Raw genomic sequence first — 21653 nt, 5'->3', positions numbered from 1 at the left:
GTGAACTATTAAGTACCTAAACATGAGGTATCACCTATGGCCTGACCCCTTTTACAACTCCTTCAGGTCATCGATTAATAGAGACCAAGAGCTGTGGCAAGGCCAAAGTCTAGATCATTCAACCTATTATTAATTGTGGGAATAAGGCTTGAAGAGTTTAAGACATGTAAGCAGCCACATTCAGAAAGAAAACCTGATGCTGAGTAAAGCTTCTCTGAAGATAGGCTATGCATTTGAGTGAGGAACAGAAAAATGCAGCTTTGACATTTATTCTGTGATTTCCAAAGGAAACTGTATAAACTAACATATTTTTGAGAGAGATTGTTTCTTTAGAAAGATTAAGGGAAAAAAAGCCTGTCAAAAATGTGTAGTGACATATCTAGACTTAAAGAGGCTCCAGGGCCTGGATGAGAAGGCAATGCAGATCATTTCCTTGGCATCAAGTGTCTATCCATTCAGAAGTTATTTTAAGTCAAAGTGTTACTCAGCCTACTTACACAGAGATCTTGGGATGGTTGAGAGGTTCTTTAGGAGGTCAAGAGTGAACTTGGCCAATTACTGGCTCCTTTGGGAAGGTAGTGGCAAGTTTTTTTTTTTTTTTTAAAGGTTCAGGCCTCTTAAAATAAAACAACGACTTTTAAAAATGTTTATTTAGTTGAGAGAGAGGGAGAGAGAGAGAGAGAGAGAAAGAGAGAGATGGAGGGATGGAGTGTGAGTGGGGGAAGGGTGGAGAGGGAGGGAGGCACCGAATCCAAAGCAGGCTCCAGGCTCTGAGCTGCCAGCACAGAGCCCGACATGGGGCTCAAATGTATGAACCAAGAGATCATGGCCTGAGAAGTCAGACACTCAACTGATTGAGCCACCCAGGCCCCCCCCCCCCCCAGTACACCCTTTGAGAAATGATATCACCTCTCTTATTTGCTAGATGTGGCTCCAAATAGCTTTTTGCTGTGTCTCCAAATTGTATTTTCTTCCAAATTTCAAAGTAATGCATGAAAAATAAAGGGTCATGGAAAAACTCAAACAATTCAGAAGAACATGGAGTAGAATGTAGAAGTCCTCCTTTACAACACCTGCCTCCCATCCCCTGGCCCTCCCCATGAGCAATAGTTTGGTGGGTTATTTTTTTCCAGATTTTTAAAATATGCTATGCTTTTATTTATGGATAGCTAGAGTTATTTTTAAATAAATGGCACCATATCATTATAATTTGACTTTCTCCTACTGATGATTATATAGATATGTCTGATCTACTTTTGATTATTACAAAGCTGGAATAAATATTCTTATACAAGTATTTGTATATATGAGCAGTTCTGCAAGATAGATTCTTAGAAGAGTTACTGGGCCAAATTTAAAAACTGTTAGTCAAATTTCCCTCTGAAAACATTGTACAAATTTACACTCCTACCAGAATTATATGAGAGCATGTGTTTTCCAATTTATTGGGACTTTGACATTATCAGTCTTTACTTTTTGCCAAACTGATGGGCAATAAAGGGGGATCTCACTGTTATTTTCATTTAAATATTCTTGATTTCTTGTGAGGTTGAACATTATCACATTTCTTTTTTTGTCTTTCTTTCCTTTTTTTTTTTTTTTTTTTTTGAGAGTGCACTCAAGCAAGCAGGGAGGGGCAGAAGTGGGGGGGGGGCGAGAATCTTAAGCAGGCTTCATGCCCAGAGCAGAACCCGAGGTGAGGCTCAATCTCACAACTGTGAGATTATGACCTGAGCTGAAATCAAGAATCAGATGCTTAATAGACTGAGCCACCCAGGTGCCCACACATTTATTTTTTTGCATTTCTTCTTCAGTGAATTGTCCATTTACATTATTCTAGAGAAATGGTTGATATTTTTGAGTTGTAGAGGCTTCCCATAATTATACATATTAATCTCTGCAGGGGCAAATACTCAAATTTTCTGTTAAAAGATATTCAAAAGTGCATGAATTGGTATGGAAAAAAAGATGGAAGGATTTATATTAAAAGGATAATAGTAGACGGGGTGCCTTGCTGGCTTGGCCAGTAGAGCGTGTGAGTCTTGATCTTGGGGTTATAGGTTTGAGCCCCATGTGGGCTCAAAAATAAAGTCTTATTTAAAAATTACTTAAAAATAAAATCTTTAAAAGGATAACAGTAGTTACATTTGAGTGGTAGACTCATGGGTATTTGACTTTCTTTTTTATACTTTTCTACGTTTTCTGCTTTTTTTCTACTCTTGAATGCTAAGTATGTATTAATTTTATGAATAGAAAGAAAAAACCCCAGTAGACTGGAAAGTAGGGTAAAGGTGCTCTCAAAGCAGTTCCAAAAAAATTTTCCAAGACACTTTGAGTAGCGGCAGTATCAGTAGATATTAATTTTCCTAAGGTCAAAATGTGAAGGAAACAACAATTACTTCTTGCATAATAACTTGATATGGCAGTTGAAGTTAGCCTTATTATGTAATAATTACCTGTTCAGCACCCACGATTCTATCATTCTTTACCCACAGTGTTTTATTCTCCCAACCCTTCTTCAAGTACTGGCAATCAACAGTGAGGGGAGCTCAAACTATATTTGGAGCAGGAAATACCTCAGTTTGCCTGGGCTGAGAAATACCTCTTAAGAGCACCTAACTCCATTTGTTCTAATGACATCTGGCAATGTTGGCTTGGCCTTCCACTGGCTAGGGGGTGAGAGTGGGAAGAGGGTGCAGGTGTAGGATAGGGTGGGGGGAAAGTCGTACCACGATGGGAAAAATGGGTTCAAATCTGGGTTTTCAAAGGCTGAACTGTCATTCTGGATGGTGCCTCAGAGGTAATCCTTAAGAACAGCCTGGATGGCCGAAGGCCAGACCCCAGGATGAGGGGAATACACTGAGGAGAAGTGATCTTGGAAAGCTGTGGGTAACCCACCAGCCTCAGCAATCACGGTACCTTTAGGAGTGCTTCCATACAAACTTGAAAAGAAACTATCACCACTTCCTACTGGTGCAATTTCTAGTTCAGAGCTGAGTCTCCAAGCCCTGAGTCATCTGTTGGGGGCATCCATGCAGCTGGGCTGACACTGCCTAGTGCCACACCTGCAACTTTGAGCACTACAGGACTCAAATATAATGGATAGAAAGAAAGGGGAATAAGGAAGAGGTAAGAGAATCCCCATGCTCCTGGCTTTTGATTACTCTTAGCTTACTTATATACTCTGAATTATAATGACTTATTATAAGGTGAAGTTTTGGAAAGATGGATTTAGCCTATGGGCTAAATTCTTAAGAGTACCAATGCAGATTCTAGGACTCAACCATTTACGTGTAGAAAAGCAATTTCTGTGTCAAGAATTTTATACAGCCTGTAGGCCAAGGATAATTAATGATATATCACAGTAGCACAATAACCTAGAAGATGACAGTGCTTAAGTGCGTGTGACTCTTGACTAGGGGGTGATTATGTAGTGCAATCGACACAAGACGGCAAAGCCCCCCGACCTTCAGGTTGGAGGACTGCACGGAGGACACGAGTGCCGTGGCATTTTGAGGCTGAGATTCAGGTAACCTATAGAGATGGGAAGAGCGACACGTCTGTCGTGTCTTCCCAACTGAGCCGAGGACATCTGCACTACTGCCACCATTTCACTGTCGTACAGCAGGAAAAATGGATGTAAAAATAGAAGTGATACAGCGACTATCAACGCGGAGGCAAATGAATGTAGCATCCTGCGGGAGTACTGACGCGGCGCGGGACTGGCCCCTTCCAGGGCCGGCTGGACAATGTGCGACCCAGCTAAAGGCGTTTCCACCACCCATGCCATCCCGGACTGACTGATTTTATCTTGGCCAGCTTTGTTGAGGTTACGACTGACAAAAATTGTATCTGTTGAGGTTGCACGACATGAGTTTTTTTTTTTTTTTTTGAAGGTGTGCCTCGTAAGGGATTAGGAGAAGGGGAAATGTGAGGTCATAAACCTCCTGAGGGCAAGTAATGCCCTCCTGACGGAAAAGTGAAGCAGCCCATTTGTTCAGAAGAAAATGCCTCCCTGGGAGTTCCTCACCTCGCCATGTGACTTATCTCCTCTTTATTAGACCTATGAAGAGGCCGAACAGGTATGTGCAGAACAGGCAAAGATTTTAATGATGAGAGTGCAGGATGAGAGGACAAAGAGCATAAAAAAGGCTGAGGGAGATTTGACCCCCAGAAAATAACCACCCTTGTTTCCCGTGTCACCTCTGCTCCGCTGGGGGATGTTGAGAGCCCATTCAGTAGATTCAGTAGAGCAATGAAGTGGAAGATTCTTTATCACAAGAGTATCCATCCACGGGTGAAGTGCCTAGGTGGATCTTTTTGTTATTGTTTGACCTTTGTTTTCTAAATTGATATAATTCTAACCTACCACAAAACTCACCCTTTAAAAGTGAACAATTCACTGGTTTTCAGGGTATCCACAAGGTTGTCTGTGTATCACCACTATCTAATTCCAGAATGTCTTCCTCACCCCAGAGGGGAACCCCCATACGCATTCATTAGTCTCCTGACCCCATCTCCCCAGCTGCCAGTGACCATCCATCTACCTTCCGTTTCTACAGATTTACCTATTCTGGACATGGCATATACTTGGAAGCATATAATATGTGGCCTTTAGGTTTGTCTTCTTTCACTTAGCATAATGTTCTGGATGTTCATCCACACTGTAGCCTGTATCAGTATTCCATTTTATGGCTGAACAGCAGTCTATTATATGTAGGTGCCTCAATCTGTCTATCCAGTCATCTGCTGTTCAAAATCAGGTTGTTTCCGATTTGGGGCTATCGGGAACAATGCCAGAAACATTCGTGTACAGGTTTTTGTGTGGGCACGTGTTTTCATTTCTCTTGGGTGGAGACCTAGAAGGACAATTGCTGGGTCCTATGGTAACCAGAAAATTAACTTTTCGCAGCCCTTCCAGACTGTTTCCCAAAGCAACTACACTATTTTACCTTCCCACTGGCATCGTTTGAGGGTTCTAATTTTTCAATGTCCCAGGTACGCTCATTACTGTTTTTGATTGTAGTGGGTAACAAGTGGTATCTCATCGTGTTTTGTCATTTAGGAAAAAAATCAAAGCCATCCATATACATAGTGTAAAAAGACAACGCTTAAGGAGTAAACACCCCATCTCTCTCTTGAACCATTTCCATGAGGCAAATACTTTAAATTCCCTTTAAGTTTCTTCTGGTATTCATCTTCTCCCTCTGGTCATATGCTTATACTGCTGTTTTTAAAAATCAGTTTCCGATATTCTCTCTTGACTCCCAACTACGGAGAATGAGCATTCAGCTCTCTTCTCTTCCCCCAGGTGCACACAGACCACACACTCACTTTATCCTTCCGTCTTCAAAACAGGATTCTAATCTCTATTTTTGGTTAAATCAAGAATCGGCACTTGCGCTGTTAGGACTATGTCTTTACAGCCACGTGGCGTGCGAATATTTACTTAATCATACTTTTACCCTGAGACTGCAGATGACGTAGAGCAAAAATATTTGCCCCCTTTTTTTTTCATTTCCACAGTTTTCAACATAATTAATTGCTACTTCATCCTCAAATTCTGCAAGAAAACTAAAAATCTTTGGTCATATGCCAACACATGGGTATTCTGCTATTTCCTTCTTTGTCCTTTCCTGTTTTTGCTTTTGTTTCTGGGAGTCGCTCCTCCAGGGCTCTCCGCTCTCCTGCTCTCTTGGGGACTGGGACCCGCCTGGTTGCGGGCCTGCTGCATAGCTGCTGCCCTGGGACTTCCTTTCATCACCCCGGCTTCTCTCCTCTGTGGCACCGTCTGCTTCCTGGATCCCTTATCTCCCTCCGGCCTGGTTTTATCCCTCAGTTTACAACAGCATAATCTTCCAGTACCTTCTTTATTCCTCCATTCCTGCCCTCTTTTGTGTTAATTTTTTTTTGTTTTTGAGAGAGAGAGGCAGGGGGATGGGGGGAGAGAGAGAGAGAGAGAGAGCGCGAATCCCAGAAGGGGCAGAGAGAGAGGGATTAAGAGAGGGAGAGAGAGAGAAGTGGAGCTCGAGTTCGCCCGATGCAGGGCTTGAACTCACCAACTGTGTGATCATGACCTGAGCAGAAGTCAGATGCTTAACGAATGAGCCAGCCAGGTGCCCGTTAAATAGATATTTTGAAGTGTACCATGGTAATTCTTTTGTTTATTTCAGTTTTTTTTTTTTTTTAATTTTTTTTTAACGTTTACTTATTTTTGAGACAGAGAGAGACAGAGCATGAACGGGGGAGGGGCAGAGAGAGAGGAAGACACAGAATCGGAAGCAGGCTCCAGGCTCTGAGCCATCAGCCCAGAGCCTGACGCGGGGCTCGAACTCACGGACCGCGAGATCGTGACCTGAGCTGAAGTCGGACGCTTAACCGACTGAGCCACCCAGGCGCCCCATCTTTCAGGTTTTTAAAAAAAAATTTTTTTTTAATGTTTATTTATTTTTGAGAGATAGAGACAGAGAGCAAGCAGGGTATGGGCAGGAGAGAGGGAGACACAAAATCCAAAGCAGTCTCCAGGCTCTGAGCTGTCAGCACAGAACCTGACGCGGGACTTGAATCCATGAACCATGTGATCATGACCTGAGTCGAAGTCTTTCGCTTAACCGACTGAGCCACCCAGGCGCCTTTTTTTTCTTCTTTTTTTGAGTTCTTTTTTTAGTGATTGCCCTGGTGATTCTGGTTAACATCTTAACTTAAAACAGTCTAGTTTGGATTAATACCAACTTCATTTTGGATAGCATACAAAGTTGTTTATGGCTGCTTTCATGCTACAGTGGCAGAGGTGAGCAGTTGTGACAGAGCGTGTATGCATAAGGTCCGTGAAACCTAAAACTTTACTGTCTGGCCCTTGACGGAAAAATTCACTGATCCCAATCCAGTGCCCCGATTTTCGTGATCCCGTGCTCTACCTCCTGCCTCCAAGCATTTAAGTAATCTTTTCTCCTCTGAGCTCTCTCTGTGTTTCAACTTTCCTGAAACCAAAAACTTAAGTGCACATGCTAAGAAACCAAATGAAAGGGCACAAAACAGTATCAGCAAAGTGTGAAAACCTCCTTGTGCACCCTGCTGTATTTAAGATGCTCAAGACCCAATCCATCACTATCTAGGAAATCCAATCCTTCAACATGAAATGGCTCTGAGGATAATGACTGTCGATTCAAATCTGAACATTTCCAAGGCTGGTGTCTCCATCACTTTGTCCCATGCCCAGGCAGGGCATTTCCACATGCGTGTTCTGTGAGGTTCCCCCATTCCAGGCGGGGCTTGTTTTTGTATGACCGGCATCCGCTTCCCATCCTCTGATGAGAGTTCTTTGATTTTTATTTGACACCAGGGATGGGGACACGACATGGGGCACTGTGTGGGCAGACAGCTGTCTGGGACCACTCCCAGGAGTGGGCCCGCCTGAGCTCAAAGCCCAGCACCGCAAGGCAGGCAGAGCCAACAGGGAGGGGGTGAGTGGGCCCCCATGACATAGCTTCACTTCTGCCCTCGGCCATACCTTCGGACTCTCAGCCAGGTGCACCGAATACATCCCTGTTCCCGTGTAGGCCCATTCCAGTTGTGCTTTGGTGCTTGTGGGCAAAGGAGCTGTGGCTGACATAGACACCCGAAGCAGAGGCTGAGTCTCTTTCGGGGTAGATACGTAGGCCCGACATCTTCATGAGGGTCCTTCATTTTTAGCAACGGAAGAGTAAACTTTTCTGCTGTAGTTCAGGACCTGGACTCGTTTTAGTCTCATGCAGGGTCGATTTCAGAACTCAGAAGGAACCTCTCAAATTCAGGCGACTGTCCGTGACAGAACAGAAAAAAAACTAGTGGTTTCCAAAATGACTAACTATGAAGAGAATGACACCACCGAGTGCAACTGATCAAATATCTGATCAGCACATTGTGAAAGGCAATCAGGGTGTGATTTCATGTGATAAAAAGCAGTCCTTGTACTTATCTGTCTTTCAGAGCGTATTTGCATCCATGACTTCATTACATTTGCTTAGGCTCCTTTTTGATAAATGACCCACTTTTATTTTATTTTATTTTATTTTATTTTATTTTATTTTATTAATTATATTATATTATATTATATTATATTATATTATATTATATTATATTATATATTACATTATTTTATTTATTTAATGACCCACATTTTAAAGCCTTTTCTAAACATAAAAACCAAAATATATTTTATAAATAATTACACATTAAGGGGCGCCTGGGTGGCTCAGTCGGTTAAGCGGTCGACTTCGGCTCAGGTCACGATCTCGCACTCTGTGAGTTCGAGCCCCACGTCGGGCTCTGTGCTGACAGCTCAGAGCCTGGAGCCTGTTTCAGATTCTGTGTCTCCCTCTCTCTCTGACCCTCCCCCGTTCATGCTCTGTCTCTCCCTGTCTCAAAAATAAATAAACGTTAAAAAAAAATTAAAAAAAAAAATTACACATTAATTTCTTATAAATAAAAACTCTAAAATGTTTACTCTTCCCCAACTCTAGTTTTAGGTTCCTGGTATTTATTGATTTTGTTCGCTCTTCTCAATTCTAGGTCATAAACAATAATTCGTATTTTCCCAGATTTAGAGGACCTCTGAGCTTTTTTTTCTAGCTTGTCTTCCCTTCCACCCCCTTCTGGGCTGTGACTCATCTATGTAACCTGCTTGTCCTTAATGCATGCCTTACACAAGAAGTGTCTGGAGTCCACAGGCCAAGTTTTGAACCCCCAGCTCTGTTACTTCCTAGCATTATGGTCCTAAGCAAGTGTCTAAATCTGTAAAATGAAGATAATATAGCTCATGTCATTGTTGTAAAGATCACACGAGATGTATGCCAAAGAGACACAGTAAGCGCATAGTAGATGATAGCGGGCATTATCTGATGGTCAAAAGAATGAGTTTTGCCAACCAGTGATCCCTGCACTTTCATTCCACACAGGAGGCTTGTAAGAACCAGCGGCTGGGCATACTGTCTAAAATCTAAGCCCCACGAGAGCAGAGACTATTTCTTGTTCATCACGATAGCCCCAGAACTTAATAGATGACTGGCATATAACAGGTATTCAATACATATTTACTGGATGAATCAATGAATGAATATAGGTGATACAAGTATAGTTTTACTGATATTCTGTTTTTATGGATGAGGAAACTGAGGCTCAGAGAGGTTAAGTGACTTGTAGAAAGTCCCACAGTGGGTTGGGGAAGGATTAAGATATAGTGCTCCTGCCTGGTTTTTCTTCCCTTCTACCATATCACCTCCTTGGGCCCTTACCTTATGATCCAAAAATTCAGGTGTAGTATCTTTGTTATAAATGATGATTCTCCAGGGGGGCAGAAATGATTCTGAAATTTTAAAACCTACCGTGGTATCCACAGCCTTGACCTTCTCTGTGGGGATGTGCTTTGGGACAGGTTCTGTCTGTGACAGCATCACACAGCCTTCAGCACCTAAGGTGATGATTACGACCTGGCACCCCCTTTCCAAGAGCACCTGTGCAGCCTTCCCAGCGTCTGCAGGGCTGCTGACCGTGAGGCCAGTTAGGATCTCAGCCTGGAATACAGAAAAGTGAAAGGAAACAGCGGTGAGAAAAGTAACCTGGGTCTATTTCCAGATTAGATTTGTTTTTCTAGAAAAATGTCTCCCTTCTTTTGCATAACAACCAATGCAGTGGGGAACTTTGATGGATACTGGCTCAGGAAAATAAATTAAAAACCCTATAACAATGACAAAAACTCGCTATCAATGACATTTTGGGGACAACAGGGGAAATGTGAATGTGGCCTGGATATTAGATGACAGCACAGAATTACTAATAATTTTCTTAGGTGTGAAAATGGTGTTGTGGCTCCTCTTAGGAGATGCACACTGAAGTATTTAGGGGTGAGGTTTCATGTTATGTGCAGCTTACTTTGAAATGACTCAACAAAAACAAAAAGAAATACACACAGTGGAGAGGGGACGCATATAGCAAATGTTAACAACTGTTTAGGTGGAGAGTATATCACTCTTCGTTGTGTTGCCCTTCCAGCATTTCCGTGTGTATGTATGATAATTTTCATCATAAAGAGTTAGGGGGAACAAAGAATTCTACAAAAGAAAGGAAGAGGGGAGGGAAGAAAGGAGTAAGGGAGGGGCCGCTGCCAATGACTTTGATATATAAGTCGTGTCTATAAATTTTACCCCTAAGGTTGTATTTCTTCTAGGCTCCTCTTGGGTCATAACGCCTTTCTCTTATTACTGGTTATAGCTTTCCAAGTTTGCACAACACTCGTTTCTTTTGTTTGTTTTTGCTCAAGAAATTGGAAGCAGGGTAGGAGGGGCACTGACATGGAGCAGAGAAAGCAACGTGCTGATATATTCAGGAGATGTCCACCATTTACTAACTCTGGGACTTTTTCCAAGTCACGTATAAAATGAGGGGCTTGCACAGGACCACAGTTCTCTCCCAGAATATAAAAAGGGCTCTGGCTGAAGTAGGGGTGAAGGGCTGTAGCCCTGCTTCCTCACCCCCTAGGTACCCCTCTAGCTTCTCTGGGGACCCTCTATGGTTCTGAAATTAGTGGCTGAAAATTCACTGGACCAGATGACTTATATGATACTTTTTGACTCAAAAAGTTTATAACCAAATTCTGTCTCTTCTATATCCTATTTCTTCCTAAGAATGGGTCTATCTCTTCCTGTGCTTGCTCTGAACATGCCCAGATTAACCCTTTTTGTTGCCTATAAGTCACCCCACAGTGTCTGCTCCTTCTGGGGTTTGGTCTTCCCTGGCAGCAAAGGTTTTGTTAACTTGACCATGTGTCCTTCCTGAACCATCTTTTCCACACCCTTTCTGTCTGAGTTGGCTATGCCTTAAGGCCACCTTCTGTTTTCTTTTTATAAGTTTTTCACTGATCTTCATTACTGAGATCACTTACATCTGTTGAGTTAGTTGGGTCTATTTTCAGAAACACTGAATTCTTGTGGTTTCTAAAAACCTGTTAAAAAACGATTCTTTGATGAAAGATCCTGAACGTAAAAATAATGCAACAAACACCCATGTACCTACCACCCACTTTAAAAAAAATTTTTTTTTTATGTTTATTCATTTTTGAAAGACACAGAGAGACAGAGCACAAGCAGGGGTGGGGCGGAGAGAAAGGGGGACACAGAATCCGAAGCAGGCTCCAGGCTCTGAGCTGTCAGCACCAGAGCCCGACATGGGGCTCGAACTCAGGAACTGCGAGATCATGACCTGAGCTGGAGTCGGATGCTTAACCGACTGAGCCACCCAGGCGCCCCACCTACCACCCACTTTTATTTTATTTTATTTTTTAAAAAATTTTTTAATGTTTTTTAATTTATTTTTGAGACAGAGAGAGACAGAGCATGAGCAGGGGAGGGGCAGAGAGAGGGAGACACAGAAACCGAAGCAGGCTCCAGGCTGTCAGCACAGAGCCCGATGTGGGGCTTGAACTCACAGACTGTGAGATCATGACCTAAGCCAAAGTCAGAAGCGAACTGACTGAGCCACCCAGGCGCCCCTACCACCCACTTTTAATAAGTCTTAACGTTTTATTTGCTTCAGTTATTTTTCTCTAAAGAAGGTAAATGATGGAGTGCCTGGGTGGCTCAGTTGGTTAAGCATCCAACTTTGGCTCAGGTCATGATCTCACGGTTCGTAAGTTCAAGCCCTGCGTCGGGCTCTGTGCTGACAGCTCGGAGCCCGGAGCCTGTTTCAGATTCTGTGTCTCCCCCTCTCTCTGCCTCTCCCATGCTCATGCTCTGTCTCTCAATAATAAATAAACATTAAAAAAACATTAAAAAAAGATAATGTCCTCCATAGATATTATGTATTAATGTGCTTTTCCCCTTAACATTATTTCATTTGTGTTTATATACGTAGCATTCCATATACTGCAAAAATACTGCAAATATATTACAGTTTAAAAAAATTTATTCTCCTTTTCATGGACACTCATTTTTCCATTTTCCTCTTTTACCAACAATGAAGTATTGGATATTCTTATGTATATAAAGTCTGTTTTGTTTTTTTTTTCCTCTGGCCATTTAAAAATATTTTTGTTTTGACTTTGGATTTTATGCAGTTCCACTAAAATGTATGTTAGTAGACAGTTGTATCTGTGTATCTCAAGTGGTACTTTTAATACACTTTTGATCTGAAGACTTGTGCCTTTCTTCAGTTCTAGAAAACAACTTGCAGTTTTTTCTCCAATATGGCTTCTCTCCAGTTCTCTCCTTTCTCTTCTTTCACTTCCATTAGATGTATGTTAGAGCCTCTCAACCTATCTTTCTTTTCTCCAATTTCCTCTTTAGTATTAAAAACAAAGTTTCTGTGATATTTCTAGGTGAATTGAGCTTTTCACTTCTGGGTGAATTGATCAAGATTCTTTTTTCAATTCACTAATTCTTTGATTCCAGTTTCTTTACCTTCCTAATGAGTGTTTTGTAGAAAGATTTCAATTAGTGTTTTCCATCCATTTTGAGTTTGTTTTTTGTGTGTGGTGTAAGAAAGTGGTCCAGGTTCATTCTTCTGCATGTCACTGTCCAGTCTTGCCAACACCATTTGCTGGAGACTTTTTTCCATTGGATATTCTTTCTTGCTTTGTCAAAGATTAGTTGGCCATACGTTTGTGGGTCCACTTCTGGGTTCTCTATTCTGTTCCGTTGATTAGAGTGTCTGTTCTTGTGCCACTGCCATACTGTCTTGATGATTACAGCTTTGTAATCTAGCTCAAAGTCTCGAATTGTAATGCCTCCAGCTTTGGTTTTCTTTTTCAACATTACTTTGGCTATTCAAAGTCTTTTCTGGTTCCATACAAATTTTAGAATTGTTTGTTCTTGCTCTGTGAAGAATGCTGGTGTTATTTTGATAGGGATTGCGTTGAATATGTAGATTGCTTTGGGTAGTATTGACATTTTAACAGTATTTCCTCTTCCAATCCATGAGCATGGAATGTTTTCCCATTTCTTTGTGTCTTCTTCAATTTCTTTCATAAGCTTTCTATAGTTTTCAGTGTCATTTTCAAATTTCTAATTGACTGATTTTTATATTCACATATTGTTGCTTTGATTCTGTTTCTCTTTCTCTTTTTTTAATGAATGAGAATCTCAATCATATCTATCTATTTATTGAGAGTGAGTGGGGGGGGAGGGGGAGAGAGAGAGAGAAGGAGAGTCCTAAGCAACTCCATGCTCAGCACAGAGCCCAATGTGGGGCTTGATCCCAACAACCCTGGGATCATGACCTGAGCTGAACTCAAGAGTTGGATGCTCAACTGACTGAGCCACCTGGCATCCCTCAATCATTCTTATTTTAATGTCTTTTTTGCACTGCTTCACTATTTGGATTTCACCCTGGGAAAATTCATCTTGGATTGTTGATTTTATTGGATAACTCTTGAGCATTATGTTTTGTCATCTGAAGGCTCACTTTGCTCTCTGAGAGTTGGAGAATCCCACACTTCAGCTCCCGCTAGGCTTATCCCTGCCTTTCCAGTGGTTTTATGGTTGCATCCCTCAGGCCCCAAGGGTCTCTAAACCAGAGCCAGGTGTTATATCGGCAATATGGAGTTCCTGTTCTGCTGTCATTGGTGATATTGCCAATCTCGTCACATTCACGGTCACCATGTTAGCATTGGCTTAATTCCTTCCTGATCAGAGGCAGTACCTCTGTCCTCCTATTTCCTCAGTTTGGGAGCCTTACATATGCTGTAGTCCTGGGCAGCAGGCTTAACAGCTTCCTCTAACATTTTTGGTTAGCAAGGGAGACTTAGCCCAGCATCTCTGGGTTTGAGCAGGGGGCATTGCCCCAGTCTCCCATGAGTGGCACATTTCTAGTGCTTGTTACCCATTAGAGGTCCCTACCACTTACACCTGCCTCTGGGACTGAAATATAGCACACGCAGGGCTGAATGCTCTAGGATTCTGCTCCCTTTCTGATTTGTGGAGTTATCTTGTTTTTGAGCTTGTGAGTACCTGTTCATTGTCTCTTTGTATCTTTATATATCAATGGTTTGTGTGTGAGCAGAGTGTCTTAAAGCATGAATTTACATTATTATCGAGATTAGAAGTCATCCATAAAGGGGCGCCTGGGTGGCTCAGCATCTGACTTTGGCTCAGGTCATGATCTCGTGGTTTGCAAGTTCGAGCCCCACATCGGACTCTGTGCCGACAGCTCGGAGCCTGGAGCCTGCTTCAGATTCTGTGTCTCCCTCTCTCTCTGTCCCTCCTTCACTTGCTCTCTCTCTCTCTCTCAAAAATAAATAAACATTAAAAAAATTTAGACGTCATCCTTAAGAATGTTAGGTTTTTAAAGCTTTTCTTTTTTCCATTATGTGTTTGAGATCAATTTTCTTAAAGACTAGAGTTTGTTCATTTGTTCATCCATTTAAAAAGCATTTACTAGGTGCCAACTATGTGCCAGGTACAATGTAATAGATGGTAATTTCCAAAGATAACTGTATCAATATTTGTCACAGTGTATATGCTCTTTTCACGCTGTGCAATGGCAATCTTCTACTGAGAGGTGGAGTGTGAGGGCAGAGTTTCCTGCCTCAGTCAATAGAATGGGCCAGAAGAAATACTGCATCTGACTTCCAAAGCTAAGTCATAAAAGCCAACTCTTCTGCTGGGCTCCCCCTCCCTTTCCCTCTGGATACTGTTTCTCGGAACCCAGCTTCTACATCGTGAGGAAGCCCGGGTCACAAGGAGAGGCCTTGTGTAAGTCTGGTCAACAGCCAGCATCAACTAGCAGGCACATGAGTGAAGTAGGCTTCACATGATTCCAGCTCTCTGCCTTTGAGTCTTCCAGGCCCCAGACATCACCGAGAGAGACAAGCCATGCTGTGCCCCGTCTCAATTCCTGATGCACAGAAACCATGAAGGCCAAGAAATAATTACAGCAGGTTCCCTGTATCTGCAGTTTCACTTTCCGTGGTTTTAATTACTCATAGCCGCAGTCAGTAGGTGATCCTCCTCCTGTCGTATCGTCGGAAGGTTAACAGCAGTTTAACGCTATGTCACGGTGCCTGTGTTGCTGACCTCACTTCATCCCCTCACGCAGGCATTTTATCATCTCACACCATCTCGTAGGGGAGGGGTGGGTACAGTACAGCAAGATACTGAGAGAGAGGGAATGTGATCATTCACAAAACTTCTATGACAGTATATTGTTATAACTGCTCTCTTTTATTATTATTGTTGTTAATCTCTTACTGTGCCTACTTTAGGAATACAACAGTGAATAAGACATGTCCCTGGCCTCACAAGACTAGTAATTCAATGGAGAAGACAGAAGTACTGAGTAAGTCATTTGAGCTGTGATGAGTGTTTGAAGAATAGTGTTCTGCAAGTATCTAGCAGGGAAATCTACGCCAGTTGGCCGTGGAGGGTAATCTAATTTCTTACTATAAAATGGTTATGACTTCCCACAATTCCTTCCTCCCAGCACAAGGCCTGGCCATAATGGGTGCTCAAAAATACTGCATAGCTTATTGTGATTGGTTAAAATTAGTTTCCTTGTGGCAGTCTTTTTGTTTTTGTTTTTATTTACTTCATGTTCCGAGAGATGAAATTAACAAAAAGGCAGGTCAGGAAATCCTGGAAACATGCATTCAGCCTCTGAACCACATGGAAAATTACTATTACAGTTCTTTAACTACTTACGTTCTCTTTGCATGTTGCATTGTATAGTATGTCTTTGCCTCCCAACATCGAGAGAGAGAGCTCTGGTCTAAAACTGTCTGACCTATATAAGGGAAAAATATTGAAATTTTCTTCCTAAAATGGTTCAGAATGAATGGCACGATCTGAATGTAACTGAGAGATATTTTACTCAGTTCTATACATTAGGACGCTCAGATGGACTGAGAGAGCCCTCTTGTAACAGAGTGGCCCCTGAAGTCCTTCCTGTGGCATCATGGAGAACCTATGTCTGTTCCCCCAGGCAGTCACAGCATCTTCACAAGAGAATGTAGCAAATGTTCCAGGGGTTGCATATTAATTAGGGTCGTTAGACCAGTTGAATTTGAATTTCAGATAAATAACAAACAATTTTGTAGCATAAGTCCATTTCGTATATTATTTGCTGTTTGTTTGAAATTCAAATTTAACTAGGCATCCTGTATTTTTATTCACTAAATTTGGCAACTCTAATACTAATTATTCCATAGAATGTGGAATAATTAAAAAAGAAAACAAAACACCAACAGTGTGAAGGCAGGGAGGGGACTAAAATTAGCTGAGGTTTGAGAAGTGCCAGATTATGGAGATGATTCAGGGAACCTTTTTCTCCACCTAGGATTCACCAATTTCCTTTTCTCCACACCCCAGTTAGCTGAAAAATGTGTTTTCACTGGGCTCAAGAATTCACATGCAATCAAACTGACATGATTAGTCCTGCCTCTTTGCTTTACCCGTTTGTATGAAAGTCTTTGGTTTCTCATGGAATGAGCAAAACCTTCCATCCTTACCTCAGTTTCATTGCAGCAGAACACATCCGAGAGGGCGTAGAAGCGAGGATCCAGGTCAGCAATGGCAGGAGCTGGATTGAACAATGTTTTCACTGTAAAGGAACGGAAAGGGGCTTCAGTGGTCCTCATTTTTAACATGGTGTGTTGACAGACATTTGGTAAAGGCAATCCCCAAGTGTGACCACTTTCCCCATGAAATGAAAAATCAACTTAGTTACGGGTGTAGAAGTCTAAAATCTCAGTCTCTATGATGGCCTAGTACCAGCCCCTTCTTATTTCTATTTGCTCTATTTTTCACTCTGCAACACTTCAGCTTCAAGGGCAAGCGTCGGTATTACAGTCAAGATGATTACAAAGTTGTGGCAAAGCGCAAGAATATTAAAGAAAATTTTAAGTGCTGTGGCCTGAAAGGACATGCATGAATGTGAACATTCAGGCTGGTGAACATTTTTGTTCATAAGTCCATTTTCCAGGAAAGAAAAGAAGTTAGAAAAGAAGTAATGAAGAGGTCAAAAATTTCCTGGTAAGAATAGTCAAATAGGAAGTTTATGTACATATGCAGGTTTTGAACATCTATGCATGTATTCCAGATATATCACAAGTACTCATGCAAACATACGCTTTTTTCTAAGATTTTGTTTTTAAGTAATCTCTACACCCAAGGTGGGGCTCAAATCCACAACCCTGAGAGCAGGCAGGAGTTACACGCTCCACCGACTAAGCCAGCCAGGCTCCCCAAACATACATTTTCACAGAAGCTTACGTTCTTGGCTTCTGTGAAGAATCTGGGAACATAAAGGAAAGCTTGATTGAGAAAGGAGGAGAAATTCAATCCGAGACTGAGAGCTAGCTCAGACTAGGGACCTACAAGAGAAGGATGGATAGGGATAGCAGAGATAGGGAGAATGAGAATGTCACAGCCAATACAGCATCAGAAGAATTTCTGCATTTTTCAGAGGAGGAACGTGAACCTCAGAGAGATGAGGTCACAGTCTAAGGTCATATGCTGGGACATGGTTAAGCTGGGTGCCCATGTGGGGTCCTCCAGCTTTAAGTCCAGTATTTGGTCATCTCTCTAGGCCAGGACTCTGTTGATAGCAACACAAGCCTCCATTCCAATTTACAGTATATTTAAAACAGCCTCTGGTGTGGAACTTGGCAAATAAATTTATTTATTTATTTATTTATTCATTCATTCATTCATTCATTCATTATTTATTTATTTACTATTTTTAAAGAAGTCTTCAGAAATCACAATGACAGGAAGCTTCCCCTTTATCAAAACACTTATCTACCAGAGTACCCAACTAGATTGGCTGGTTTCTTTTCCTCTACCCAGGTCCAATGACTTATGTGTTTAGTAGCCCCAACGGACCCACAGAGTAAACTCCTCTAGCTGCAGTTCTCAGAGACCCGTCTAGAACAGTGACCCACAAACTTCCTTGCACATCAGCATCACTAGGAGAGCTCATTAAAGTGCATGACTTCTGGTCTCCCCCTCGAACCCACTGATCAGAATCTCTTGGGGTAGGAACAGGAACGTGCACATTGAGGAGTTCTTCAGGTGGCTCTTCCGTAGCTGTTGTGGCATCGATCCGTTCCACATTCTTGGGGAGATGCTTCTCAGCACGTGGCTAATGGAAACTATCCACTACTTCTGCCTGATAAAGCTAGCTAGTTTGCTTCCATGCCTTCCTTGGTCTTAACAGTTTGGTTTGGTCAATGGATCTCGTCCAGTGGTCTACAGACTAATGCTATTCCCACATTTTCATTATTTTAGAATTCAGAATGTCCACCCACAGAGATCCTATGGTATATTTTTGGCTGCTCATATTTTTGCACAGGTTATTGTGCAGCTTAAGTTAGAAAACGGCTGTAAAAGCCCTATGTAAACTGTAGAGTGTTGTACAAACGTAAGGGATTATTACTGTTATTATATTGTCCTTTACACACAGCTGAACAACCCCGCCCATCCACCCATCTCTTTTGCCTTCTGTTGAAGTTCGTAGCCTGGCAACAGTCTCTCTCATTGGTTTTGTCGCTTCTGCAAGGTCTTAAGAGATGTCAGTTATGCATAAAGGCCCTCAACGCCCAGCATTCCAACACACCCATTTACTTTTTACCGTTGTAGAACAAATATATTGCTCCCTATTTTCCTTGAAGGGTAAATTGCAAAAGCATTGCTCACATATTATGATCTCTAAATCTGCATGCATCTGAGCACAGGTTAGAGCGAGGTACCAGGATGGAACAACAGCGTTGAGCCATTCTTATAAAAGTGCCATTTCATCTCAAAAGATCCCTGACCCAGCAATTCCTTTTCCAAACCTATCCTACAGAAATACACAGGCAGGCAAAGATGAGGTACAGTGAGGTTCAGGATGTACAGTGATGTACAGCTCTGTTTTTAACAGAAAAAGAGAAAAAGACAAAAAGAAACCTAAGCTTCTATCAGAGAGGACTGGTTAGGAAAAAAAAAAAAACAAAAAACCTCTAATGGAATGTTCTCCTGCTGTTAAAAAGAACGAAGCAGATTTCTGTTTAGCCACAGAAAGATTTCTATAATTTGTGAGTAAAAAAAGGAAGTTTTGTAATAAAATCCATAGTATGACCCTCTCTCTCTTTTTTAAATCAAACAAAGCATACTTATATGCGTATTTACACTTATACACTTGCACAGAAGAGAACAAAGTCTGAGAAGTTACTCACTAAACTAATAAGGGATTAGTTCCAAAGGGTGATTGATGGGCATCAATCTGACCACAGATTACCTGCTATACACCAGGCAAAGACATCATTCTTAAAACATGTATAATATCTTACATCAAAAACCAAGTACATTGTAAATGAAATGATATAATGTCTGGCTGTTGCTTCCAAGGTTGCGGGGCGGGGGAAGGTGGGGGAGTAGTGAGTTGGGGTATAGATTCAACAGGATTGGCCATGTGTTGAGAATTATTGAAGCTTAACGATAGTAAATATGGGTTTACTGTACTATTCTCTGTATGTCCAGATAGATTTGAAGTTTTCCATCATAAAAAACAAATTTTAAAGAAACCATTACATTGCGTTTTAAGCAATAAAAAGAGTTGCTGGAATGAGACATTCTACAATTTAATCTGACCATAAATATTGTATAAAAACCAATCCAATCTTATTTGCTTGTATTTTGCTGAAGGAAAGCATTCTTACCAAGGCCGGATGGTAACAGGCTGGATATGTAGGCTTAGAGTCTGACTAGTAACTAAATTTAGGGGAAAAAATGAAAATACCATAAAGCAAAGGACTCTCTTTGGCTCATGCTACCATGAATTAGCATAAATATTTTACCAGGGTGAAAAAACTGTGAAGAATCAGTAGATGTAGTTAATCAAATAAGAACGCACCTTTGTGATAGTTTAGGTGGGAAAAAATAATGTCATCCCGGAACCACACAAAAGCAGAGGACACAAGATGTACCATGGAGTAACTTGGACCTGGAGGGGTGACTGACAGCCCCCAACATAGACGGGCTGAGCTCCCGGTTGTCTTACCAGCATGCCAGTGGCTGGCACAGTGATGCCAGTGAGGAACGGGTGAGCCCTGTGAGGGGGGACGCATAGGTGCAAAGCCAGGAAAACGAGGGGGAAGCGCTTCATGGTGTCACCATGGAGGGCAGGAGCCAGACAGTTAAGAGGGCCTTAATAACAAGCTTGGGGGCGCCTGGGTGGCTCAGTCGGTTAGGCGTCTGACTTTGGCTCAGGTCATGATCTTGGGGTTCATGAGTTCGAGCCCCACCTAGGACTCTGTGTTGACACCTCGGAGCCTGGAGCCTGCTTCGGGTTCTGTGTCTCCCTCTCTGCCCCTCCCCCGCTCGCACTCTGTCTCTTTCTCTCTCAAAAATAAACATGAAAAAATTTTGGAAAAAAACAACTAGCCTGGAGAAATAAGAAGAAAGTCACCCTAAGTAAAGAAACCGGGAGAAGGTTGGGGTAACCAAACACTGGCTTGGCGGCCTCCCTCTACGGGTTGTTTACTGTGAGTTGATCAGCAGAAACGCTCAAAAGTTGGGCTCTGTGCTCGTGGCTGTGAAAGTCAAGGTGGCCGGCCAAGAAGTTTGCTTTGCCAAATGGAAAAGGACTAAAGTGGCATTAAAAGATATTTTGTGTCCTACCTAGAATTTAATCTTGGCGATCTTACAATCTCAATTATTTATAATTGTTCCTGTAATGTTCCATTTGCTTTGAAATGGATGTAAAGACCAGACCCGGCATGCCTAATTTCATCCCGAGCAGCTGCAGCACCAGCTCTCTGCTGTGGGCCTGCCTCGCAGCGTCCTGACCCACCGAGGAGGGGGCCGGAGGGCGCCACTGGCTCATTTCTGGTGCTGCAGGTGCTGTTTAAGACCAATGCTCTCTTCTTGGTGAAGACACAAAGAGATTTCTGAGATAATCTATTCAAAGATGGAAGGGGGCCTTTTTCCTCTGTATTTTAACAACTATCCCTAATCCAGTTATACAGTGTGTTTAATTCAGAGCTCGTTACTTGTGAGAAGCACAGATAAGGCGGCTGTGATAAACCCACAGAGGAGGGGGAGGGGGATTTTACCACCTTTCTTGCAGGTGGAATACTGCTGATGAGCACACAGGTGGTCTCACAGGGCGATGGACAGGACGCCAGGTGCTCACCGCATCTCTAAGACTGCCCGCTCTGCTCTGCCATCAGGACGCTCACACGTCCTGACATTAAACAACCGTGAGAGCTCTAGGCCCAGTTCTCTTGCTTCACTGAGGAAGAAAGTGAGGCCCAGAGCAAAGAGCTGACAGACTTGCATGCGGTCCTCCATTTACTAAGGGATGGATTCTGAATTCAGAACCAAGCTTCATGACTCCCAAACCAGTGCTCCTTTCATTGTATCGCTCTTTTATGTGAGAAGGAAGACATTAAGTTCACACACACACACACACACAAACATACACACCTCATGGTATAGTAGCTAAGCTGCTCTGGCTGGTAACTACCAATCGAGGACCAGCTGAGTTCTGGATAGAGGAGTACGTGTGCACGTGTGTTTGTGTGTTTGTGTTTTGTGGGAGTGCGCAAGGGACGCAGTGCAGAAAGCACTCTAGGATCCCAGAGACGGGAGCAGTGAAAACACTGAGAGCTTAGGCTACAGGATGAACAATGTTACAGTTCGTGG

At 42.3% G+C, this 21653-nt stretch overlaps 1 protein-coding gene and 1 long non-coding RNA gene across 12 annotated transcripts in view; one reads left to right on the top strand and one right to left on the bottom strand.

Annotated features, from left to right (window-relative positions):
* Nucleotides 1-21653, bottom strand: part of RBKS (ribokinase) — a 99381-nt gene that overhangs the window by 42355 nt on the left and 35373 nt on the right. For 5 of the 6 annotated variants that reach the window (XM_019448825.2, XM_019448832.2, XM_019448811.2 and 2 more), the window contains exons 6-7: nucleotides 16475-16566; nucleotides 9363-9551 (exon numbers count right to left, since the gene is read on the bottom strand). In XM_019448825.2, the coding sequence (XP_019304370.2) occupies nucleotides 9363-9551; nucleotides 16475-16566 (281 nt within the window). Of the gene's footprint in view, nucleotides 1-6438; nucleotides 7798-9362; nucleotides 9552-16474; nucleotides 16567-21653 lie in introns of those variants that run through there. The other variant, XM_019448827.2, reaches the window with a different exon arrangement.
* The window catches only part of LOC128773672 (uncharacterized), a 75276-nt gene that overhangs the window by 22096 nt on the left and 31527 nt on the right, over nucleotides 1-21653 (top strand). The window lies entirely within an intron of this gene.

The sequence above is a fragment of the Panthera pardus genome, unplaced genomic scaffold (genome assembly GCF_024362965.1).
Source record: "Panthera pardus isolate Hobbes unplaced genomic scaffold, ASM2436296v1 HiC_scaffold_26, whole genome shotgun sequence".
In the NCBI taxonomy this organism is placed as follows: Eukaryota; Metazoa; Chordata; class Mammalia; order Carnivora; family Felidae; genus Panthera; species Panthera pardus.
The sequence above is the reverse complement of the archived record's forward strand: the minus strand, read 5'-3'. Positions and strand labels throughout refer to the sequence as shown.